Source organism: Archocentrus centrarchus, chromosome 20 (genome assembly GCF_007364275.1).
Source record: "Archocentrus centrarchus isolate MPI-CPG fArcCen1 chromosome 20, fArcCen1, whole genome shotgun sequence".
Lineage (NCBI taxonomy): Eukaryota > Metazoa > Chordata > Actinopteri > Cichliformes > Cichlidae > Archocentrus > Archocentrus centrarchus.
In genome coordinates this window covers 1779170-1806048 of record NC_044365.1, presented here as the reverse complement: position 1 = coordinate 1806048, position 26879 = coordinate 1779170, and the positions used below count along the sequence as shown (strand labels likewise).

The 26879-nt window shown below is 43.9% G+C and overlaps 1 protein-coding gene across 3 annotated transcripts in view; it reads right to left on the bottom strand.

Annotated features, from left to right (window-relative positions):
- LOC115799113 (receptor-type tyrosine-protein phosphatase mu-like) overlaps window positions 1-26879 on the bottom strand; it is a 144230-nt gene that overhangs the window by 21468 nt on the left and 95883 nt on the right. The window contains exons 20-26 of one of the 3 annotated variants that reach the window (XM_030756088.1): window positions 25356-25388; window positions 19767-19891; window positions 17146-17220; window positions 14442-14468; window positions 12315-12326; window positions 9979-10169; window positions 7879-7887 (exon numbers count right to left, since the gene is read on the bottom strand). In XM_030756088.1, the coding sequence (XP_030611948.1) occupies window positions 7879-7887; window positions 9979-10169; window positions 12315-12326; window positions 14442-14468; window positions 17146-17220; window positions 19767-19891; window positions 25356-25388 (472 nt within the window). The remainder of the gene's footprint in view (window positions 1-7878; window positions 7888-9978; window positions 10170-12314; window positions 12327-14441; window positions 14469-17145; window positions 17221-19766; window positions 19892-25355; window positions 25389-26879) is intronic. The other 2 variants (XM_030756089.1, XM_030756090.1) reach the window with 2 other exon arrangements.

Sequence of the window (26879 nt, the reverse complement as noted above, 5' to 3'; positions counted from 1 at the left end):
TAACTCAAAATTTTGAGTTATTTTCTTGAAATTTCGAGTTAATAACTCAAAATTTTGAGTTATTTTCTTGAAATTTCGAGTTATTAACTCAAAATTTTGAGTTAATAACTCAAAATTTTGAGTTACGGATGGCGATTTTTTTTTTTTAGTGGCGGAAACGAGCTTCCATAGAAAAGGCTTCTTTTGGACACTAGCAAAATATTTCCTTTTGCTCCATCTGAGCGCGCCGGCTCCGCCTCTTTCCGCTTGTGCAGACAGACTGCACGTAAATCAGCTGACTGCTGCTGTTGCGTCATCAGTGTTCATGTGAAAAACTAGGGGCTGCGTGAGCGCAATCTTGTAATGCTTTATATTTACAAGCATTCTCCTAAATACGTTTCTACTGCAGGTCTATATTTAGTCACAAATCAGGGATTAAAGTATCAAAAATATTTTGACGGCGAAGGGGTTCTTCCGGTACCGGATGGTCACCAGTGCTAATAGCTGCGCTCGCTAGCAGTATGTCCGGGAGCTGAAGTAGAGAAAAAAATAACAGCTGATTCTCAGCACAGCGAGCACAACACACAAACAAGGCAGAGAGCGGTGGAGGCGGAACAACATGTCAGCGATGATCGCTCAGTGTCAAAGGGAATCCGTCGCAGCGACGGAGGATCTGAGGGGGTTGTTTTCTAACTCCTGATCCCCCACTACATTCCAGTAGGTGGCGGTAATGCAGCTCTAAGCTGGTTTGGTCAACCGCAAACCCACAAGAAGAAGACGACTGAGCCCTGTAATGCAGCTAATGTGAGCGAAACGTTATTTAATGTATCGGATTACATTTTTTTATTTCTTTCCGATATCCGATCCAGTAATTTAGGCCAGTATCGGACCGATACCGCTACTGAATATCGGATCGGCGCATCCCTAATAAATACTATATTAAATCCTTCACTGCACAACACTAATTCCTACATTAAATCTTACATTATGTTACAATAATTCCTACATTAAATTCTATACTGTGCTACAATAAATACTACATTAAATCTGAAATTGTGCAACAATAAATACATTAAATCCTAAACTGCACAACAATAATTCCTACATTAAATCCTACCCTATGCTACAATAAATACATTAAATCTGAAATTGTGCAACAATAAATACTACATTAAATCCTACACTGTGCTACAATAAATACTACATTAAATCTGAAATTGTGCAACAATAAATACTACATTAAATCCTACACCATGCTACAATAAACACTACACTAAATCTGAATTTGTACAACAATAAATGCTACATTAAATCCTTCACTGCACAACAGTAAATACTACATTAAATCCTACACCATGCTACAATAAATACTACATTAAATCTGAAATTGTGCAACAATAAATACTACATTAAATCCTACACCATGCTACAATAAATACTACATTAAATCTGAAATTGTACAACAATAAATACTACATTAAATCTGAAATTGTACAACAATAAATACTATATTAAATTCTACACTGCACAACAATAAATACTACATTAAATCCTTCACTGCACAACACTAATTCCTACATTAAATCCTACATCATGTTACAATAATTCCTACATTAAATTCTACACTGTGCTACAATAAATACTACATTAAATCTGAAATTGTACAACAATAAAAACTACATTAAGTCCTAAACTGCACAACAATAATAGTATATAGTATAGTGTATAGTGTGAATTACTTATTTTTATTTTTATTCTTATTTATATGTGTGTGTATATATATGGTTGCAGGTACAAAATACATTTCACTGTGCATTGTACTGTGTATAACTGTGCATGTGACGAATAAACACTATCTTAATCTTAGTATTAAATTAAATACTATATTAAACCCTTCACTGCACAACAATAATTCCTACATTAAAGCCTACCCTATGCTACAATAATTCCTACATTAAATCTGAAATTGTGCAACAATAAATACTACATTAAATCCTACACTGTGCTACAATAAATACTACATTAAATCTGAAATTGTGCAACAATAAATACTACATTAAATCCTACACCATGCTACAATAAATACTACACTAAATCTGAAATTGTACAACAATAAATGCTACATTAAATCCTTCACTGCACAACAGTAAATACTACATTAAATCCTACACCATGCTACAATAAATACTACATTAAATCTGAAATTGTGCAACAATAAATACTACATTAAATCCTACACTGTGCTACAATAAATACTACATTAAATCTGAAATTGTACAACAATAAATACTTCATTAAATCTGAAATTATACAACAATAAATACTATATTAAATTCTACACTGTGCTACAATAAATACATTAAATCTGAAATTGTACAACAATAAATACTACATTAAATCCTACACTGTGCTATAATAAATACTACATTAAATCTGAAATTGTACAACAATAAATACTCCTGAAGACCTTCTATGACTCTGTGGTGGCATCAGCCATCTTCTATGCAGCAGTATGTTGGAGCAGCAGCTTGTCTACAGCTGAGAGGAAGAGGATAGACAAGCTCATCAGGAAAGCCAGCTCTGTCCTAGGATGTCCTCTCGACTCAGTGCAGGTGGTGGGAGACAGAAGGACTCTGACCAAAATAACATCACTGATGGACAAGGTCTCCCATCCCATGCATGAAACTGTTGCTGAGCTGGAGAGCTCCTTCAGTGACAGACTGCTGCATCCTAAATGCACAAAGGAGCGTTACCGCAGATCCTTCCTCCCAGCAGCTGTAAGACTTTATAACCATCACTGCTCCCAACAAAAACCACAATAACCTACACAATGTAGGATAATATATAATATACTGTAAATAGTCCGGCCTGTTAAGGTTCAACACACAGGCACATCATGTACATTGTATATAGTGTTATTATTAGTAGTATTAAGGTTAATCTTGTTTGTTGATTTTATATATATTCTTTTCTTAATAGTGTGAATTATTATATCTTTATTTATATTTATAATAACTGCGGCTGCTGTTACACCCAAATTTCCCCTCTGTGGGACAATAAAGGCTGTTTCTTCTTCTTCTTCTTCTTCTTCTTCTTCTTCTTCTTCTTCTTCTTCTTCTACTACATTAAATCCTACACTGTGCTACAATAAATACTACATTAAATCTGAAATTGTACAACAATAAATACTACATTAAATCCTACACTGTGCTACAATAAATACTACATTAAATCTGAAATTGTACAACAATAAAAACTACATTAAATCCTACACTGTGCTACAATAAATACTACATTAAATCCAACACCATGCTACAATAAATACTACACTAAATCTGAAATTGTACAACAATAAATGCTACATTAAATCCTTCACTGCACAACAGTAAATACTACTTTAAATCCTTCACTGCACAACAGTAAATACTACATTAAATCCTACACTGTTTTACAATAAATGCTACATTAAATCCTACACTCCTCATAACAATAAATACTACATTAATACTACACTTTCTAGCATAAATCTTACATTAAATCCTACACTGCGCTACAATATAAACTATATTAAATCTGAAGCTGCTCTACAATAAATACTACATTAAAGTTCAGCAGCTTCAGGTTCACCTGCTCTGGGCAGCAACATGTTCTCATGTTCCTTCTTTTTATGAAGCTGAGAGCATCACATGGAACCTTTTCTTTCACCCTGACAAGAATGTTTTTTTTAATCTATTTTTCCATAAATGGGATATTCTCTTATTTCTATTTTCATTTCTAATCAAAGAAAATTCATAGAACGGATTCTCCTCCAGCTGCCTGAGGCTTGAAAAATTCACCTTTCATGTAAAATCAGCAGAAACAATTCTTACCTCCAAATCAGGTACATATCTGACGTTTGTTTGGATTCATGTAAATGTCAGCTGAACGTCTGATTGGACAGTTTGGAATAAACACAGTCTGACTCTTCATCATCTTCCTCTCCTTCCTCCTCATCTCATACCTGAACAAAGCAGCATGCTCACAAAAGGCTGTCAAGTAATCAGCTGCAATAAAAAAAGATGCTGCCTGTTTACCATCTGCCACACACACACACACACACAAACACGCGCACGCACACATACACACACACACACACACACACAGAGCAGTGTTTGCGTGTTTCCTGGTTTCTGATGTCAGAGACAAACAGTGATGCTAAAACATTAATGATGACATTTCGCTGACAGCGTGGCAGAAAACGACATCATCCCAGAAATCAGCATTAAACAGTTTCCTCTGTTCCACCTGAATAAAGACTGACCCCAGATCTGTTTTAAACAGTGGCTAGCGTGACCTCGAGCCCTCTGAGTTCATGCTAATAATCAGTAGATGTGTCTTTAACACTAAAACGTAAACCAAAGTCACTGGATGAAACACTGAGCTGATCTGAAGTCAGTTGGACTGCTCATGTGACTGGAGGTCAGTACCATTCACACGCACTGAAAGCTGCCTTTCTGGCACTCTGCAGCCTTTGCCATTGAATATTTGTTCTGCGGGGGTCTCTGTAAACATATCTGCAGCTGACGGAGGAGATTTCTGATTGGCTGTGTGCAGGTAAACGGTCCACGTGGAGCACAAAAGAGGGAATTTTCTGAAATCTTGGGAGCATCTGGACTTTTATAGGTTTTTGAAGAAGCGTCTTCGCTCGTCCAAGAGACTTCTTCAGGTGTGGAGCAGCTGGTGGACGTGGGGGTCCTGAGGGTCGTTAACCCACTAGTGTTCGTGTGAGTCGTCAATAAGCAAAGGTGTGAAAAAAGGTGTGGGCCATTCCCATCACCGGGGCTGACAGGTGAGACACCCCCCCACCCCGAAGAAGCCTCTTCCAAAAAACATCTTCCAAAAGCTGGAAGAGTCCATGGATGACAGAGAACCTGCACAGGCACACGTTCTGGGAACCAATGATCACCTCACGCTGGTTCATTTTTCAAATGTATCTGACTTCATAAACAATTACTGAAGGCCACAATGGGAGGGATCTGCCCAGATATCCTCTGGCTGCTCCGGAAGCCCGGAAATACCGAACATCGTCCTCAGGAGTGAACTGAGCAGACGAGCCAGCGGTTCCCAGATTCCCGTAGGTCACGGGAAACAGTCGGAAGCTCTGCTGAACTCCTGTCTGCAGACGGGCCTTCCTCACCACAAACATGACACAGGCTGATTCTTGGAGCGGTTTGAAACACTCTGTAAGTAGGTCATGTGAGTAAGTTCATGGAAAAGATATATTTAGGAAAGTGATGGGAGAATCGTAACCGTGGAAACCTAGAAAATGGAGAAAAAAGCTTCTGACAGGAGTTTGACTGAATCCAAACGAGGATCTTCTCCTAATGTGTCAGTCACACGACAGCAAAAGCAGGATAGCAGCTTCCTTGGAAAGGAAAAAAGTATTAATGGTTCATTCAAAACAGGCGGACTGAAACAGCTGTGGGACCAGCTGATGGTCCACAGGTCAAGCATGCAGCGCCCTCCAGCTGCACAGGCTTCCTGTTACTGCAGCCCGACGACAAATAATCGTCGTCTTATTAACGCAGACAGATCTATTTCTGCTGAGGCTGGACTCTAAGTATTTAATGTGAATTTGAGTGTGTATGCAGGCAGCAGCGGATTTGCAGACTGCACTGCTGCCTTGGCCTCATTCAGGTGCAGACTGACTCCATCTTACTGGAGACAGCGACCGACTGCGAGTGGCTGCAGGCCTGGTCCCGTTTCTGAAGCAACCGTTTCAGAGGAAGCAGGACGGCGAGTTCTTTGGACATGGATGCAACAGGCCTCCAACCCTGAGTGTGACTGCAGCATTAAGTTGGTGCTTATACTGAAAAACAGGAATTGAAACCTAATTAAAAAGAATTACTTCTAAAAACAGGAAATGAACATGAGCTTCCTCACTAGGAGCAGCAGTTTCACAAATGTGGAAGCACTCCTGGCTCGGTTTGGGAGTCCGGACAATGTTGGTGCTCGGGTATGAGGGCGTGTTGCTCGAACCTGTGCAAAAATAACAGCTCAGAATCGCAGTGATGATTACTGTTAGGGATGAAATGAGCCCAATAAAAAGGAACTGAGAGGAAGTGTGAGAGTCAGCGGAGCAGCTTTATCTTCGGTAACTGAGCCTCGTCTTGGACGCTGGTAGCACCGAGCACTGGTCTCACACTGAATCCTGAATGAACGGGTCTATTCCTGATGTTCTCCTGAGCTCAGCAATAAAATATTACAACATCAGTCCATGCATATGAGGCTGGATCTCAAACCTGGACAGGTGCAGAGCAGCTGTGTGTCAGGTGGTCTTTGGTAAAGCCATGAATTTATCAGAACATAGTGTCTGTGATGTCAGTGAATGTAATTAAAGGAATATTCAGGTATCACAGGTGAAAATCACAGGAAGCTGCTGCTGCATGCATGCAGAAGGACGTTCTGCCTGAGAGAAGCCGACACACACAGCTGCTCAGAGAGAACCTTTGATCTCTGCTGTTCAGACGTTATTGATCCAGACACACATTAATCAAACAGCATCAAACAAACATGGCCGTCTGACTGCCACCTGCAGAGGGATGGAGGCCGGCGTGGGAACACGGTGAACCTGAGCCTCCACATCGAGTCGCTGTGGTAACCATTTCTGTGGAACGCTGATTGGTTCCCAGCACCCACCACGCTCCGACCGCGGTCACCCATTAGCCGAAGCTGCTTCGTCACACTGAACCAACAGAGCGGCCATAATGCCGTCTCCTTCCTCTACATATTTCTGTGTTTGAATCTCCTGCTGGTGGAACATCACGCCTCTGCCCTGCCGTTAGCTCTGCTGCCGGCTCAAACAAAGCCCGCCTCCGCCCGGTCAGACGCTCGTTCCCGCCTCGGTCAGGTCGTATAAGAGGAGCCGATCAATAAACAGTTTAGTTTAAAGTGATTAAAGGGATTTACTGAATTCCTGACCCAGGACGTTATTCTATGAGCTGAGACCCTTAAAATAAAAACATTTGATTTTAATGAAGAGCTGTTTCCTGTCCGACTTCTGCAGCTGTTTTCGGTTGAACACCTGTAGGAACTTTCGTGTTTGGTAATGAGGGCATTCACATCATTTTTAAATGAACTGAAGGGTTATTGTGATTTTATAGTGTTTTTGTACCAGCTGACAAAGTTTCTATGAGTTTAGCTTTTTAGTTTTTAATCCAAATTTAAGAGCACAGCCATGAAGAGTCCACAGGGTCCTCTGGACCGGATCCTGATCCTTTCATAATAAAAGTCTCATGCTTTTACTGGGCACCCACACTTGGATTTTATCAACAGAAACGATGCTCTCGGACACAAAAAATATCCACGTCTCATCAATAACCCTCCACACGATGTGTTATTTATCAATAACTCTCTCGCTTTTAGCATTACAGCAAATCCATTTATTCAGTATGTTGGAGAAATGCTAATTCCATTCTGATTAGCTGCTAATTAGTGCTCGTTTCTGCCTCGTTTGCTTAGTTTTTTCTATCAAATGATAATTTAATTGTTAATGAATTAATCTGAGTTAATCTTCCCGTTAGAAAACAGCCCTGTGGTTGGGCTCCACGGCCCTGCTGCTCTGACTGCGGTGAAGAGTTTCCAACCTCAAGAAACTCGCCGAATCTTTGCTCGCTGTTCTCGTCCTGATGGTCAGAGCAGCACAGCAGGAAGTGCGCTCTCACACGCTTCTGTGTTTCCTGTTTCAGAGGGATGGTTACCACAGAGACTCAAACGGGGAGTCGAGCTCACGCAGACATTCAGCTGCAGTGCTAATGTGTGTGTGTGTGTGTGTGTGTGTGTGTTGCTACCATGTTGTCTCTAATCTAGTCAACAAGAACACAGGACATTAAGAATCTGAGAACCAAGAAGACGTCTTACCTCGTTAAGCTGTCCGATCAGATTAATTAGTAAAGGAGAAGCATGGGGGGGAGATAACAGTCATGAGTGGGGCGCTCAGCTGGACAGCTGCTTTTCATTCATGAGCTCAAATGAACTGATTACTGCATCAACGCTACAATCAGAGCTAGATTAAAACACAAAATCTGAATCTGCTCCAAAATTCTGGCATAACATCACAGGTGGCAGATCCACATCAACTACATTCGTGATTTACAAATCAGCTTTGCCTACAGCAGTTAGAGGACAGATTTCCAAAATAAAAGCTGCTCACAAACATGGATAAAGACACACACTGACTGACGTTAACGCTGACGTACAACGAGCTGCACGCACAGCGTTGGACAGAAAGCAGCGTCTCAGGTCCTTCCAGGCAGACCTCTCAGAGAGCATGTTCCCATCAGCAGTCCCAGGCTTACTGCTAACACACTCACACAGGAATAAAGTGTGCTACACCACACACACCACAGTTTAATCATTACCATAGAATGATTTGATTGAATAGAAGCAGATCAGGTCAAATCACACTGGGACACACTGGGCATACTGGTGGAGACATACTGGGCGGAGTCCTGTTTGTGAGCAGTTTGTAGAGGCTGTCGTTACTGAACAGACGGACGGACGGAGAGTGAGACAGAAACACTGGAAGAACTCCTCACTGCTAACTTTCTGCAAATGGAGGGTGAAACACTCCCTGTGTGTGTGTGTGTGTGTGTGTGTACTCAGTATGTATAATGGATTAGCCCTGAGGGCAGCCCGCTAGCAGGCAACCAGACCTGAACACACACACATGCACACACACACTCTCCCTGTTTTGGCCCATTAGCTGGGGGGGAAGATCTATAATGTATGTCTGAGTGTGTGTGTGTGTGTGTGTGTGTGTGTGTGTGTGTGTGTGTGTGTGTGTGTGTGTGTTCAGGTAAGTAACATCCATTAGTAAGTTTCTCTCGTGATGAAAATGGGTAAACACGTGGAGTACACATGCACACGCACACACACACACACACACACACACACACACACACACACACACACACACACACAGTCCCAAACTGGTGCTGTTAGTGAACATTATTGGTTTATTTACGGCCTTCTCCTCGTGGTTATTGCTCCTCCTGCTGCTCATTATTTACTCACTGCTCACAGATTAATAGACTTTTTGCATAAATGATGAATTGTTTAAAGACATTGTTCAGTTAGTAACAGCTTATTGATCCGACTCGGGTCTTTCATGCAGCCCGTACCGTGTGAGGCCACACCCTTCTGATTGGTCGGTTCAAAAAGGCTAATAAAACAATAATAAACAACAATCAAATCATCTTTTAGACTCAGACTGATGTGAATAATGAAAAAGGACCATCACAGAGATGCCTGCACTGAGTCTGGAGCCAAAAACTGTGTCATCCCTCAGAGTGGCAGCGGGTTAGCTCAGCAGGGCAGGAAGTTGTGTGTTTGGCCTCGGCTGGTAGTGCGGTTCTGACTGTCGGTGCGGTTCTGACTGTCGGTGCGGTTCTGACTGTCGGTGCGGTTCTGACTGACAAACAGGGTCCGGCTGTGCCCGTTTCCTGGATGGGTGAACTTCTCTTGACCAAAATGCGGCCCGTTGAATGGAGCTTCAGATGTTTGTTGGCTCACATGCTGCAGTCACAGCTATGATTACAGGTAGGCTGGACCAAAGCGGGTCAGGCTCAGTCCAGTCTGGCTGGACAAGTTGTTACTTAGTACTGAGAAGTTCTGCCTGAACCTACACTCTGACAAACCAACATGAAGACCATTTACACCGCGTTTTACGGGCCGAGTGAAACCACGATGGAGGCAGACATCCAGGAACTGGAGGCTGCCGGCAGCTTGTGGTGTTTCTGTGCTGAAAGGGCAGCAGCCAGAGTCCCTGTGACATCCTGGATGGAGGCATGCCGGACTTTAGGAAATGAAGCTAACTTCAGCTAAAGCGGCTTTTTCACGTCGACTTTTGTCAGCATTCACACTTCACTTTATCTGCTCTGACCCCCCCACGGGCTCTGGGGGGTAAAGTCAGTGTGTTTTTGCACTCAAACCAAACTCAGTGTGATGTGTCCTCCTCACCTCGTACTCCTCCTTGAAACCGTAGCCCTCAGCACATTTCATCTGGGTGATGTGCTGCAGCAGGTCGGCAACTCGGATTGCCGGGTGCAGTTGTCCCGTCTGATACGGCAGCGCCTCCCTTTCAGAGTCCCGCTGCTTATAGTGGGACTGGACCAGGCTACTGGTTTCACTGGTCATGGTGTGGCTGTCATCTGCAGGAAGAACAGAAGGAAACGCAGGAGAGGATGGACAGATCAGATTTAGGCTGCAGACACACATTTAAAGATGTGAAGCTGAAATGGACCAGACCAGACTGACCCGGGGCAGAACCACTCCACTTCTAATATTTATTAGTATGAAATGTGATAAATGTCACTCTCAGTCATGGATCAATTAAATCTGAGTTCTTCTGAATCAGCTTTAGCTTCGTTCTGGACAGACTCTGTACAGAAAACCTGCTGGGATTCATTTTTTCAGGCTACATTTCCAGTTTTTACATTTTCATTTGAATGACTCGATCCATCTTCTAACTTCCTCAAAAAGGTCAGTGATCTGGTTTATTGATCCGCTATCGAATGCGCTCATTAAAGCCATCAAAGCTCCCGTCTCATTTAATTTGATTTTCCTTCACTGGTTCCTGCAGAACGGAAGATATGAGATGATGACTGAAGATAAGAACGGCTGCATTGTCCCGCTGGGAAACAGGACATCACAGTATCTGCAGAGACGTGTGAAATGCTGAGCTGACACTGGAGAGTGGCAGCCTGGCTTTCATTGATTAGCATGGATATGAGGCAGATAATCCTAAAATATTGACAGGTTTTTATGAAGCTTGTGGAGAATCAGAAACCGCAGACTTCCTCTCACAGCCTCTCTGTTTTTCATCAGCAACCTCAGCGTCAGCGGGCAAACCGATGGGATTCTGTGTTTACACCCAATCAATCCGACCGCGCTGACCTCGTGTAGCACACACCGTTTTATTTGTTTGCTCTTCTAACCTCCAGCTGCGGCTGAAACACGTCTCACAGACCTCGTCCAGCACCGATAACGCTGTCCATATCTGCACCGTGTGTCTCATAGATCACGTACTGGGATCGGTTGGTTATCCACTGGTTTTAGTGGGAGATTTATTGAATTGAATAGACTCAAACTAAAAAGAAAAAGTATTCCTGTTGGAATACTAAAAACAATGCAGTTTTTTGATGCAGTTTTTTCCTAAATGTTGGGATGATGAAGTGTTTCCTCGTGTCTCTCTCACGGCCTCTGTAATAAACACAGCAGGAGCATCGTGACCGGCCATCACAGCTGTTGGAACATTACGGGGGGAGCAGCTGATCCCCGAGCTGATGCCACGACGAGCTAATGTCAGGCTGCTGTGAGACAGGCCGCCTCGTCTTAGATCGGACTGTTCAGGTGTTTGTTGAAACCTGATAAAGTGGCCCTGCTGCTTCAGCGTATCAAGTCTAAACCAGACAGAGGCAGAAAGAACGAAGTCATACAGAGTCTGTCCAATGAGCCAGCAGCAACACACATGAATGACATCACATCACATGACTAGAGAGAGGATGGTAATCGATGCTGGCTTCGTTTCACACTGCTGCCATGTTCTTCAAGTTCATCGCAGTTTATTTTAGCATAACTTCAAGTACTGGTCCAGATCCAGTACAGCACGGTCTGAGTACTGGTCCGGATCCAGTACAGCACGCTCTGAGTACTGGTCCAGATCCAGTACAGCACGGTCTGAGTACTGGTCCGGATCAAGTATAGCACGTTCTGAGTACTGGTCCGGAGTGGTCCAGGTTCTCGGGCTGCGGTGTGAAAAGAGCAGTGTTCAGAGTCCTGGAACAGAACAAACCTTCATGGTAAACTGGTTTTTCATTGACCCTTGGCCCTTAAATAACATCCAGGACTCTGATGTGAACATTACAGCAAAGATTCAGCAGACATACCTTCCACTACACTCTCTAACTCTGTTCTTATTGGCTAGCCTGGGGGCTGACTGACCAATCAGAAACACTCTATAATAAACAGCCCAATCAGTCATGGTGAGGCTGAGAAGATGGGCGGTGGAATGGAGGTGGTGGTTTGTGATTGAATGGACGAAACAACCACTATGACAAAAAAGCAAACCAATCAGATAAAGAGATGCAGAGCTGGAAGCTGATTGGTTCAAGGTGACATGGTGGGAGGAGTTGGGGGTTGTAGCGTCACAATCTCACAGAGGGGTAAAAAAAATGAGGCATTGCCACGCTAACTGATGACATCACAGCGGTGGTGGGTGTGGCTCCATGCGCAGTGGTGACAGACACCCCTCCCCAACATGAGCCCACCCTGTAGCCCCAAATTTAACCACTTACCATTAATGGGCACTTTATACAGAGAAAGATAGAAGAGAAGAAGAAGAGAGAGGAGACAGAGTTTAAGCAACAAATTTAGCTTTAGCCTGTTCTTAAGCTAACCTACTGCTAACACAGCCAGCATGATTCAAACAGAAAACTAGCTCATAGCACTGGCAGCCGCTAGCGTCTAGGCTAACTTATCTACCCTGGCTAACTGAGTGCAGGACCCATTGCCTCAGCTAACGTCAGCATCCCTGGTCTGAAGACAGATTAGCTAGCCTAAGGAGAGAGGAGAAAGGGAATTTATGAAACAGTTAGCTGTTAGCATTAGCCTGCTTTCATGTGGATGTTTGACTGGATTAGCTGGATCAGCGCAGGAGTTTGGCTGAAACTTGCAGAACATTCAGCAGGATCCAGGATGATGTTACTGACGCCCCCACTGCGTTTGGGTAGAACTTCACCAGTTTCACCTCAGCCCTAACAGTGCTGGGGACAGAAGACCCTCTGATGGGTTCCCCCAGCAGCCTATGTCCCTAACAGAGCTGGGGAAAGTGTGTTCCAGGTGTGCAGTACTGCCAGATAGAGCTGGGCAATGACACTCAAACAGGTGTATTACAGGTAAGAGGGGTGTACAGTAAAACAGCCACCACTTGTTTTCCAAGAGCAAAACAAATCCTCCTTTTTGATTTATTTCCTGACCTGACATCTCTAACAACACAACCAAGGCTGTAGTTCTGTTGTTTCGGTCTTGATCATTTGTATCGAGTACCTGGAAATTCCCACTAATTCCTGTGAACTTTCCACTCAGGAAACTGTTCCTTCAACCTTTGTTATTTCTAAGGTTAAATCACAACAGGTCTGTTGAGCCAGGCTGTACTGTTCTGGCTTCACTTCTGTGACCTGTATGACCCAGTGAGGAAGTCCCCACAGCAATATTTCTAAAAGCCTCAGTTCACAGACTAAAACATCATCTTGTAAGCTAAAACTCTGGCTCAGCAGAGTCTGATTGGTCCACGTTAGTGTGGACACAAGGCTCAAACGCAGACTCGGTCCTGTCCAACTGAGCACTGATATTTACTGTCAGACTCAAGGAACTGAAAGTCCTTGAAGACAGAAGACCTACAGAGAGCAGGTGCAGGGATGTAGTGTGTTCTCCAGGTGTGTTGATTCCACTGGTGGGCGTGGCTACGGTTGCTGTTGTGTTACTGGTATTTAGTTCCTCTTGATAGCCTGACTGATTAATCAATGAGGTGAAAAAAAATCTACGACTTTTCATTCTCTTCTGACATAAACATGAAGCTGCAGATTGACTGACTCAGCTACAGCCAGGTGAATGTTCACATCATGTACAATAAAATAAGAAATCAATAAAGTTCCTGCAGTGATTTTAAAGGAAAGAATGTGCGAGATCGAAGAATCACACCAACACGTGCAGAGAGCAGCAGCCTCTGACTGATTCCTCGGGTTTGATTTGAGTTTTGGTTTTCCTCCCCCCAGTCCACGTGGCCGTGTTGTGTCCATGCAGAGGTTGGAGGTCACAGACAGACGTGACGTCAACACGACACGCAGGAATGTTGTGGATGCGGGGATGGAGTGAAGCCCACCGTCATTTTTCAAAAACAAGTAAAAACCAATAAAAACTAAAAAAAAAAATAAATGCACAAAGGAAAAACCTATAAGTAATCAAAATGTAATAATAACACTTTAAAGAAGAAAAATAACATTAAATATATAATAAGAATGACAAAAAATGTATTTATTGTAACTTTAAAACAATATAAAAATGAATAAATTAATTCAAATAATAAAAAAAAAATCAACTGACAGAAAGACAATTGAAAATAAGAAGTCTATGGGTAACAAAGACATAAAAATAATCGGTGAAATGAAATCATATTTATCAAAGATGGAGGAATAAGATACAGAACAACAAAAACCCCAAACATTTCCACAATAAGAACCAAAAGCAGCCGAACGAGAAGCAAGCAGGGATGGATGGAAGCCAGAATATCACTCTGCCCTTCTCTCTGCTCTCCTTTCACCTGTCTCTCTCTTCTAGGCCTCAGCTGACTGCCCATTTCCTGTCTGTCTACCTGTTCAGGTTGCATTTTCTGTCCTACAGAGGAAACAGAAAAAGTGTCTCACCCAGAATGGCTGTCGGTACGAAGGGATCTGCCATCAGGACACATCAGCAGCAAAAGAAAAAGAAGAGAAGAAGAAGAAGAAGAAGAAGACCAGTCAGCTCTCTGAATGTCTGCTGGGAAAACATTGGCTCGATTTTGGCTAACTGATGGGTGAATGCCCACTAGATGCCGCATGAATATCCAGTTCATGGTGGCTGAATGTTAGTTGAGAGTATGGTTAATGCTGGCTAAATGGTTAATATTGATGGGGTTTGGATGAATGCTGGCTGGACGTTGAGTAAAACTTGGCCAGATGTTAGCTGAATAAAGGCTTTATGTTGGCTGACTGTTGGATGAATGTCAGTTAAAAATGATGTGAATAGCGGCTAAATGTCAGGAGAGTGCGTGGGAATGCTGAATGGATCTTAGCCAAACATCGAGTGAATATTTCAATTTTATTTATATAGCATTAAATCACAACAAACAGTCACCTCAAGGTGCTTTATACTGTAGATAAAGACCCTACAAGAATACAGAGAAAACCCAACAGTCAAAATGACCCCCTATGAGCAAGTGATGGGTCGGTCGCGAACGATCCGGCTCCTGATAGTGAGCTGTTTCTGTTTTCTTTTCATCTGTTTCATTATTTTTTTTTTCTGATTGGTTAAGATGAGTGGTAGCATATGATCGTCTACTCTGAGCGGGAGGGGAGGGGACAAGGACACACTATGCAGGAAGAAAACAAACTCCAGAGAGGGAGGGGCTCCAGCAAAATTGGCTCGGAGACAGGAAAGAGCCAGAGGAAGTGAGGAAATGCGTGATGGAAAACGTCGTAAAGACTGGACACATTTTAAACTTATACCTCCGAACATGTTGAACGAGACAGCGTACTTCAAAAGTGCCGCCATTTGTGGACTTCTGGCAACAAATACCACAATACCCCTATATGCTGTGAATTTCTGAGCTTTTGGGAACCGTTTGAATTTTTTTTGAAAGGACAAACTGCTGGTAAAAAGCCAGCTGATCAAAGTTCCTCTGATTAGCTGACTCAGTGGTGATACGCTACGTCTTAATCAGCTGGCGTTAAAGGATTAATGTGATACACAGAGTACAGACTGCAAATTTAAAATTTAATATCAAGCAGGCTCCACAAAGAACCTGCACAGCCATATATGAACTGTTCATCCATCAGTGCAATTAGAAGAACAAAACAGGGCAGGTCATCAGGCAGGAGAAAGTGCCAATCTTTTGTTTTATAATTTGTATTTGGAGCACTCTATTATATGTTGAGTATATAAAGAAACATTTGATATAATGTATTTTTTTTACATTAGTAATTCATTTTACACTTTTTAAAATTAAACTCTGAGAAGCCATTTGGGAGCAGAAAGAGCCGGCTCTTTTCCCATCACTACTATGAGCAGCACTTGGTGACAGTGGGAAGGAAAAACTCCCTTTTAACAGGAAGAAACCTCCATCAGAACCAGGCTCAGGGAGGGGGGGTTATATGCTGAGATGGGGCTGAGGGGAGAGAAAAGACATGCTGTGGAAGAGAGACAGAGATTAATAACTAATTATTAAATGCAGAGTGGAGTACAAACAGAGTAAAAAGAGGTGAATGAAAAGAAACAGTGGGGTGATATGGTACTATAAGTTTGTTAAGATAAGATGGGGCCTGATTATTCAAGACCTTGTATGTGAGGAGAAGGATTTTAAATTCTATTCTTGATTTAACAGGGAGCCAATGAAGAGAAGCCAATATGGGAGAAATCTGCTCTCTCTTTCTAGTCCCTTCTAGTTCCCTTAATATGTGCATGGAAGGACATATCCTGGTCAAAAATGACTCCAAGATTTCTCACAGTGTTACTGGAGGCCAAAGTAATGCCATCCAGAGGAAGTATCTGGTTCAAAATCGTGTTTCTAAGATTTGTGGGGCCGAATACAAGAACTTCAGTTTGATCTAAACAGCACTGATCTCAGAAAGTCATCTACTGTAATGACATTTATTCCCCACCACTCTGTAATCCACTATTTTAAATTTAAATGTTAGTGCTGTTGGCTTGATGTTGATGAATGTTGGCATTATGTTTGCTGACTGTTGGATAAATGTCAGATAAAAATCATTTGAATGGCAGTGAAATGTTGGGTGAACGCTGGTTGGATGTCGGGTGAAGGCTAATATTAAGGCTAATATCAACATGCAAAGCTTGATCTCTGTCAAACTGCCTCTGAGCATCTGTGTGGCACTCTGGTGCTCAGGTGGAAGGAGAGGAACCAGCAGGTGGAGGTTCGTGTCACCTGATGGTGGAAGAAATGCGTCTCTGAGTTGAGACATTCCTTCCATAAAAATGTTAAAGCTTTTGCTGATCTTGGAATTCGTTTTGTTCCTGTTGTCTGCGGCTTCTTCAGAGCGTCTGAACATCCTCAGGTCATTAAGTCTGAAGCATGGAGACCTGAGCTTCCCCGTGACTTCATCTTTACACTGCTGCACATAAAAGAACCAAAATACCAACTCTGCTGCTGATCTTCATACAGTCACTGCTACCGCTCAGCACTCCATCTGAGACAATCTGCCTCTTTTTCCACACGAAAACATCTATTTCCTTCTTTTAGGTTTATCTGCAGGGAATGACTCCTTCATTCAGAATTCGGCATCGGGCCAGTGAGGTGCGAGCTCTGACTGAGCGACAGGTTTATGTGGACAGGTGGTGTCTGAGTGTTGTTACCTGGGTAGTAGGAGTTGGGTACGGAAGTGGTGATGGTGTTTGTCTTCAGGGTGAAGGAGGATGGAGATGAAACAGCTGCACAGAGAAAGCACAAACACAGTCTTAATGTTTCCTGCTTCTTTCCTGAGCTGATGAAGCTGCCGCCCTGCCTGCAGCTTCATCAGCAGAGTCAAAGTGACGCCTCATCCGTTCTTTGTGTCTCTGTGAAGCTCGTTAGCAGGAGCTCAGCACGAGGTTACTACAATAACCTCTGTGGGCTGAAAGACTGGACCAAATTATAAAGACCATGACTGAAGACTGAGTTTTCTTTTTCATGTTTATTTATTCCAGTTTCACGTGGATAACCTGGATCATGTTAGAGGAGGCGCAGAGAAACGAGGAGAGCTTTTTACTCAGGAAGCCTGAAAACCAGCAAACGTATGAGCAGCTCTTCCAGAGTCTGAGCTAAACATGAAGTCTCACTGACCTTCATGGTCTCAATCACACACCTGAGACACACCTGAGATGCTCATGGTTCAGAAAAACCATCCGTAAACTCAGACGTGTGATGAGGACTTCATAAACAGGTGACACGTTTAATCAGGTGACCAACGAGAGTCTGCTGATGTCAGACCTTCACACCACACCGAGCACTGAGCGGGGGGGTATTAAAGGGATGCAGAATGTCTGAGCACTTAATGTTAGCTGCAGTTTTCCATAAATTGAAACATTTGCACATTAAAGTGAATTTTAAAGGTTTAAATTGGCCCTGCAAACCTACAGTTATAGATTTCAGAGATTGCAGTGAGAGGACTGTGAGGGTGTTTGATGTCGTCTCTGCTTAGAAACGGAGGTTAGAAATCCTTCACTTTGAATAATCTCTTCCTGAAAAGCACGCAGAGCTGCACGACGTGGTCCACAATAAAAGAGGAAAGCAGCGTGAAGACAGAGACGGCGAGCAGAGGAGCCCGGGGGAAGGTCGCCTCCTCGTCCTCTGTGACGGCCCGTCACTCCGTGATGAAACATCCACTCACAGCACCTGCAGCCACTCACATCAGCTCCTTCAGCTCACAGCGGGAACGACACGCACACGCCACCTGCTTCGGTTCTGATCTCGCACAGCGCCTCAGTGTGAGTCTGCTCCACAGCTGGTCCTCGTGCAGGGACGCAGGATTTAACTGAGTGAAGTCAGACGCTGCACCGATCACACCACAGTCACCTCACTGGTGTCATCTGGAACCCTCCAGAGTCTGGGCTGTTATTATATTTGACATGAAAACTGTTTTCCTCGCCCTGTTGGTTATCAGCATGTGCCACACCTGGCTGTACAGTTATCCTTTTGTTTTGAAATACCATATTAACACATTGGACCTAAAATCACACAAAATCATAAAATCCGAGTAGAAAAAAGTTATTTTTTATTGTGAAAACCACAAAGATGTTTAACAAACTAAAATACAAAACTAAAAGTTCCCGTGCTCCACAGGCAGAGGGCGCCATCACTGCCCACTCACCTGTTCCTCAGCAACCAACCGCCACACGTCATAGACATATATACATAAACGCCGCTTTGAGCGCTGACTCCTACGTCAACGTCGCCGCCATATTGGAGGAGGCAAAAGCGGCCAACATAACATGAGAGAGGTGCTGCACTCTGCTGCTGTACGGAGCTGTTCGAACCATTTTACAGTCAAACAGGATCACATGGGATCACCTTTCACAGGTAAGACTGACGAATTGTTTGGTCATTCTAACATTTTGAAAACAGAATCATTTTTTGTGCCTAACAGTTTCCCAGTGTATATTAGTGCATATTTGAATGTGTGAATCAACACATTAACTTAAATAACTTTGCAGAAAGGCGCTTTATGAAGTTCACTCATTCACTTGTATTAGTTCACAGCGCAGCTTTGCTTCCTCCAATATGGCGGACGCGCTGACGTGTCACAGCAACAGGCTTTTTTCTGATTGGTTGATTTGGTGCATTTTTCCACCAATAGGAAAGGGGATGTGATGGTCCTGTTTTTTTTCCATTCCTTCCTGCCAGGGATCAAATGTGAGGACAAATTATTGATCATAATTCTGGTTGTACTTGTTCTGTCAACACAATTTAAAAACTGGAAAAGCTTTTAAATTTAAAACGGAGACTCAGCGAGGCGGCGTCCTGCTGCGATGGCACCTGAAATCAATGACGTCATCGGGACACGATCCCAGAGGGTTAATCTGGAATATGGTTAAGATGTTATTAAGCTGTTATTAAAATGTTAAGCTGCTTCGAGTGAATCTAACTTTGGACAGAAACAGCAAACGGTCTCCACTGAAGTCGCTCTGCGAGTGCTTGCAGACAAGTCGCCATTTTCCGTGCAAACTGCGGGCGACCGCGGCGATCTGATGGCCTCTGACTCAGTCAGGAGGAAGTTTGTGGGGCGGAGCCTGCCAGCAGCCAGTCACTGGTCAGGATACACATTTCCCCCTAGCAACCAAGGGTTGCCGGGGTCACCATTGGGTCTGTAGGCCTGTGGGACCGAGACCTCACCAACGGGTGATGGTAGAAGCGAGGGGGGGTTACTGAGCGTGCCCGGTTCTAATGGGAGCGTCATCACTGAGGAAGAGGAAGCGCGTTCGTGTCATCGTGTACTCACTGCGTCCGTTCAGCGTGTGCGTGTGCGCGTGCGTGTCCACCATGGTCGTGTGCTGGGAGCTGTTCACCATCAGAGTCATTTCCTGTCTGGAGCTCAGAGTTTCCTTCCTTTTCTTCGCCAACTTCCTGCAGAGACAAAAACAACCAGACGTCAAGTTTTCTTCACTCAAGCCTGGAGTGAGCAGAAAGAACACCACAGAAGAAGTTTGCTGCGACCTTTGCGCAGTCACTTCCTGTTCTGTCTGTTTTAAACTTTATTAACACATCATCTCAGACATCAGAGCCCGGCACGCGGCGTGGGAAAGCGGCGACCTGATGGTGGCGCTGCTGGGCGCCATCTTCTTCATGGAGGACACACTTCTTCTTCTACTGCTTTTTAATCAGTTTTAAGGTGGTCATATTCAAATTAAAGTGTTTGTTTTGGTTTCTCTTAAGGTGGTTAATGTTAAGGTGGAATGAGGTGACATTTAATTACTGCAATATGAGCAGTAAGGTGGTAAGATTTTTCTCTATTAAGACGGTATGAGCAGATGCTTCTCAGTTAAAGTGGAATGAGTGAGACTTTCTGATGTTGTCTTTTAAGGTGGAATGGAGGGTTAGCCGTAAGAGCAGAGTGTCCGTAACTAAGCCGGACACTCTGCTCTTACAGCGGTTGTAAATTTCTGAATTAGTTCTGCTTTTTAAATTTATGAGTCATTAAAGTGTCTCTGACTTCCTGCTGCTGCGGCCCCCACCTCCATCTTTACTCCTCTCACTCGGGGTTCAGAGGATCGCTCCTTTCACTGATTAAATCAGTTCATTTTTGACAGTATGTAAAATGTAATGTAATGTAAAAGCTTGAACAAAAGCAGAAAATGGGCCCATCAGCTATTTATTTGTTTCTTTATTTCCTGTTATAGCGAGGAGAGTTTTGTTGGGGGAAATTAAATGAGAGGAGATGCCTCGTGCTTCACTTTGTTGTCTTCATGTCTGTGTTGTGTAACCACTGCAGAGGAAAAAGCATCTTTAACCACTAAACCGTCCATCGTCTGTATTTTCTCTCTTTCTATTCTGAGAGTCGGAATAAAGAAAATCCATTTGTCCGATTGCACACAAGCACACACACACACACACACACACACACACACACACACACACACACACACACACACACACACACACACACACACACGCACGCACTCGGTGAAAAGTTTAACCCTGACCTGAGAAACACTGGAATATAAAAATAAAAATAAAAGCAGGCTTTTAAACTGGAGAGGAAGACATCAGTGAGCGCTGCCGTGTGTGTCGAGGTTAAGATGGAGGACAGTGAAAGCGCCCTGAGGCGAGGTGCTGCCCTCCTCCCCCTCATGTCTCCTTTCTCTTCTTCTTCTGTGGTTCAGTCAGACAGTAGAAACCTGCAGCGTTTCTTCCCTGATTCAGACCTGAACACACAAACGGCTGATTTCGCTGTAAATCATCATACCAACACGTCTGAAAGGGTTCAGAGTCACATTTGAATCATTTTGACCGGCTGACGGTCCAGCGGCCGTCTCACTGCCGGCTTTAGACCAGGCGGCATGAAGGAGCTGAAGGAGAGCTCGATTAATGGACCACCTTTAAGCTGTGGTGGAGAACTCAGCCTGGACCATCCAACTCCAGGTCTCCACAGCAACACATCCACTGAGCACACGAGCTGAGAATCTCATGGACTCCATGTGAAGGGTGGGCGGAGCCACGGTAACCACCACCATCTGCTCTCTGAACACCCACTCTGAAGCCTCCATTTAAATCAAACCAATCACGGAGTTCGAATCCCTGTGGCATCACCCGTTGGTTAGTCACACTTTGAAGAATCACTGTTAGTGATTTAGAGGCCAAAAGCTCAGCCTTCATGGATGGTCAGTGTCTATGACACCTGTCCTCAGAGACCCCTCCCAAACTGAGACCAAACCTGGAGTTCAGCACAGCAGCCGTATCATTGGTCAGATAATTACATTAAAAGGCTCCAACAGCACCAACGCGGTCCAGAGGTCCAGTTCAGGGACTCAGTTAGCTGAGGTGAAGCTAGCAGACAGCTAGCAGCTACAGCCGCCTGTGTCACCTTCCACCTGTCAGTCAGAGAGGCCACGCCCCTAATAATGCAAACAGGTGAGCTATAGACCCCCCCCCCATTTAGCTGTTATGAAGGGGCAAATTAGCTCCAGAGACCAAAGCAGAAGGTTTAACATGGGAGTCTATGAGGACTGACTCACTGTGGCGCCTCTGCTGGACTGCAGAGAAACTGCAGGGTTTCTGCTTCAGTGATGGAGGTCAGCTAACACAACAAAATATAATCAGCCTGGAAACAGCTGATAACCTGACAGAGACATCAGCCGGACTCCTCGCCACAGTTCACGGGTTTCTGTGTTTGTGCAGCTTTTGCTTTGCTGCAGAGCCAATTAAAGGTCCTCCCCCCGTACCTGTGACCCCCACCAAACACAAACACACCTCCAGCTATTGAGACGAGTGAATCGAGACAGAGAGAGCAGGAGGTAACTTCTCTTCCAAAGACAAACAGCTTTTATGTGTTTGATATGTGCTTTCAGCCCAGCCTGGATCTGTGTGTGTGTGTGTGTGTCTGTGTGTGTGTGTCATGACATCATCAGCGAGGAGTCAGTGGTTGATTGATTTAGCAACACTTAACATGAACACACACAAGCTGCATGTCAAGGCTAATCTATGCTAATCTAATGAGCGACAGGACAATGCTGTTAGCGGTAATGGATGTTACAGTGTGTGTGTGTGTGTGTGTATGTGTGTGTGAGTGTGTGTGTGTGTGTGTGTGTGTGTGTGTGTGTGTGTGTGTGTGTGAGTGTGTGTGTGTGTGTGTGTGTGAGTGTGTGTCTCCTTGTAACGATCATTTGATCAGACAGGTTTATTACAGCTGGCTAATTCTATTAACCCTGCTTCACTGCTCACTCACTCTCACACACACACACACACACACACACACACACACACACACACACACACACACACAAACACACACCATAAAATGGACTCAGTGCCGTCCACATACTTTTGTGCTGCAGCTGATTGAAGTTTTCAGGCTTTGATGATGTGCTGAATCCCACACACCTGCTGCCACTTACTGAACTGGTTAAACTGGTTAAACTGGTTAAACTGGGGTGGGCTGAAACACTGATGGAAACAGGCTTCTCTGTACTGATCCATGGATTTTTGGCCACAGTGATTGCCTTTAGTCATTTTCTGTGATAAAAACGTGCTAAGCTTGGCTCGTTGGTGTAGGCGGAGTCTCTGAGGTAGCTCCTCGTCATTGGTCAGCTAACCCTCCAAACACAGCTGCTGTTTAGCTTCGGTCTTTGTGTCCAAAGTTGGGCGTTTAACCTGGTGTGGGCCCAGAGTTTGGAGCTGCTCGGAGCTCCTGGGCTCGTGCTGATGACTGCTCAGTTCTTCCCAGCACGCTGTGACTCGGATCCTCATTATTCCAGCGCTGAGTTTCAGTTTTCAGCCGTGTCTTGGTTCATATCTCGAGTCTTATTCTCTGTAACACTTTTATCTCCCTCACTCTTCCTGCTCACCTGTTCTTCTGTGACCTGTGTTTACTTCCTGTCTGACAGTTCTCACCTGTGTGAGCCTTGTTCTCACCTGTCTAAGCCCCTGATGTTCTCGTGGTCATTACTTGGTTCCTTTTTCTGATTTCGTATTTTTGGACATTGCTGCTGATTAAAACTTTGCCTTTTGTTCTTTGAGCCTGAATGGAGTGTTTACACGGCCTCACACTGATGCATTATTTCTGTTATTTATTCCCTTTTTGTGCAGGAAGCAGAGAAATCTGCCTGAACCGTTACAGCAGACACATCAGTGAGAGTCATTTTATTTGCTGATATTTTCTATGAGCTGCCATCAGAAACAGATTGCAGTTTTTACTGCAAATAGAATCTGTTTCTGTTCTCAGTTTGTTGTTCTGAGTCACAAAAAGCTCCACACATGAAATCTCCCATTTCCACCTCCAATAAACCTGATTAATAAAGATCAGCTTTCTGCTGTGACTTCACTCATTTCATATTAATCTGTTCTTTTCTCACACATGACTGCAGGCAGCAGTGTGGTGTGTGTGTGTGCAGAGCTACGCAGACACACACAGACACAGTGACCTGAGGAGGAGTGAGTACTTCCTGTTTCCCTGAGGAGGCGTCGGTTCGAGATCCTTCAGTTCTAACCTGGAGGGAAAAGCAGGTTTCTCTCCTCCATCTCTGCGCTCACGGATCAAAAAGCTGAATATCACTATTTATACTCCTCCTTTCTCTCATCAGGCTTTCAAACAGCAAACAGAAGCCGAGTCAAACAGTCAGGAAACTGCTGCAGAAATTCAACTAAACCAGCGTGGCTGATTGAAAGGAGGGCTGAGCGAGCTGGAGCACAGTAACACCGCTTTCACACCCAGACAGAGACGAGCTAAAGAAGCTCAGGAGAAGAAAGCTCCTGAAGTCAAACAACAAGTCCAAGGACACGTTTCTCTATTCCACATTTCACCATTTGAGCTGTTATCTATGTCTTCTATTTGGTGCTGTTTCTGTGAGCGTACAGTGACAATAAAGCTTATTCAGATGAATCCAGAGATGGAAACAGAAGTCAAAGAGAGCCGAGGTAAGCAAACAACGATCAGAGGGATGCTTACCTCTGTGAGTGTGAACAGGTACGTTAGCACCTTACTCGATGTGTATTCATAAGAGCTTCCCTTTCACAGTAGGAGGAGGAGAGGTTTTATAATAACACTGGGACACTGCCCAGTACCAAACTGATGATGTAAGTATCCTCATGGAAGGAGAAGTGAAGCTTCAACGCTGATTAGAAGGAGTTGATCCCACAGAAATACGATCCACCCTCTTCACCATGTGTGGGGTTCCTCAGGGTTCTCCTCACAGCCCTCTGCATCTTCAGTCCACATCATGTGTGTTAGCATGCTAACCCTCAGAGTCCTATTTCTCGCTCTGCTTTCAGCTCCCGGCTTTTTATACGATCCAACAGCTGCACTGATTCTGGAACAGTTCCCTCAGGGTTGTTGTTTTCACACCAGTAACCACCAAACGCCTCCACCAACGTGCCAGTCACCAAATCCATCATGTTACAACACACAGGGCTAAGGTCAGAGGTCAGAGTGCAGTATGTAGCAGAGGGTAAAGATCAAAGGGGCAAGTAAACCTTAACCTGTAACCTCACACCTAAAGTTTAAGGTCAGGTGTTCAGGATCAAAGGTCAAGCTGAAGAGTAAGACCAAGGACAAAAGATCGAGCAAGGGGTGGAGACATGCTCCTCAACCTTAGTGTCTGGGATAGGGGTCAAAGGTTAAAGGGTAAAGCTAAGTGAAGGCCATGATTCTGGGGTAAATCATATTAATATTTAACCTTAAGGTTACTGTCTGAGAATAGAAGGGCTGCTCACAGGTGACCAGAGGAAGACAGATTATCAGGGATTAAATATCAAACATTAAGGGTCAGAGGTCAGAGGTTCAGGGTAATCAGGAATACAGGCAGGACATTGTCATTGGTTTGCTGTTAGGGTGAAGGTTAGAGGTGAGGCGTCAGAGGTCAAACAGGTTACTTACAGGTAGTAAGTGTAGGAGTGATAATTTCTTCGTCTGAGTGGTGGGGGGGCGGAGCAGAGGGAGTGATGAGATGGAGGGAAAGAAAAAGAAAAACAGAAAAAGGAAAACAACAGATTAATGTCTCGGAGAGAAATCAACAGAACAGATGAGTCAAATTATTCTCTGTGAAGGCGGAGGAGTGGAGAGCGGTGATTGGCTGGTAAGTGTAAGTGTAAAGGGGAGGGGTCACATCTGATTGGTTAAGATGAATGTGTTAAAAAAGGACAGAGTGGCAGCTTGTGTCTCTGTAAATACACATCTATACACGCATCTGCAGACACGCTACGCTGAACTGCTGCCTGTATTCACTTTGCAGCAAAAATCTGAGAAACTTAATCATGAAGATGGATCAACACTTTCAATCCTCCAGGTGGCCAAAATACCAAAAATGAAAGAAACAGACGCTTGTGTTTCAACATAAAGCCACCAATCAGCTGCCTGCTTCTTCCGTCAGCTTATTGAAAGACTTGTGGGGTTCCTCAGGGTTCTATTCTCAGTCCTCCATAGTTCTAACAGGAGAGCAGCAGTGTGTTTATGCCTGACAAAAACCAAAAATCATCAGAATGGAGCTCAAACGGAGATTATTCTTCCAACAGATCAAAGCTGACTTTTAAATAACTGTCAGGAAATGTCTGAAGTTCTCAGTGAGCTTTCTCTGCGTCTGCATGCATTTAGCAGTATTTGTGTGCATGTTTGGAAATCTTTGAACACTTTAGAGAATTATGTGTGTCAGTATTTTCCAGCAGGCAGCAACACGGCCATCTAGTTGATACTGCGAGCAAACGCTCATGGGGTTCCTCAGGGTTCTATTCTTGGTCCTTTACATTTTCAGTGATTAAAGTAATCAGTGTTGCTTAGTCTGTGCCTTTTCCTCTACACATCTCATACATGTTTCATATAAAGTGATTATTTAATTGTCATTAAGCAAAAAATGGATCAAAAACTCTTAAAGGGCATTTTTTTTTTACATTGTTCATTTTTGATACTCAGTCATCAACCTCCAGATCTAAAAAACAAGAGCCGATGTCTTCAGGTCCTCGGGAGTCCAGCAGAGGCTCCAGCAGTGAGTCAGTCCCCATAGACCCTGAACTGGACCTCTGGACCGTGTTTGTGCTGTTGGAGCCTTTTGGAGCATTTTTAATGCAATTATCTGACCAATAATATGGCTGCTGTGCTTCATTGGAATAACAGGCCATTGAAGAAGGCGGAGCTCCAGTGTTGCTGAATGGGAACATACAATAATCACAATAAGGCTTCAAAATGTGAAGTCCAAGGCTGTAATGTCCACTTTTTGAATATCATGATCATCTGTCAGGTCTCACTCAGGGTTAAAACAGAGAGCTGGAGCTGGTTTTCAGTGCACTGCCAGAAATTAAAGAAAAACTACAAGGCTGAACGTCACGAAAGCTGCCACCGAGTTGGAGTATGTCCAAAGGAAGAAACTGTTATATTCTACTTTCTTTAAAACTGGGAGATAGGATATTA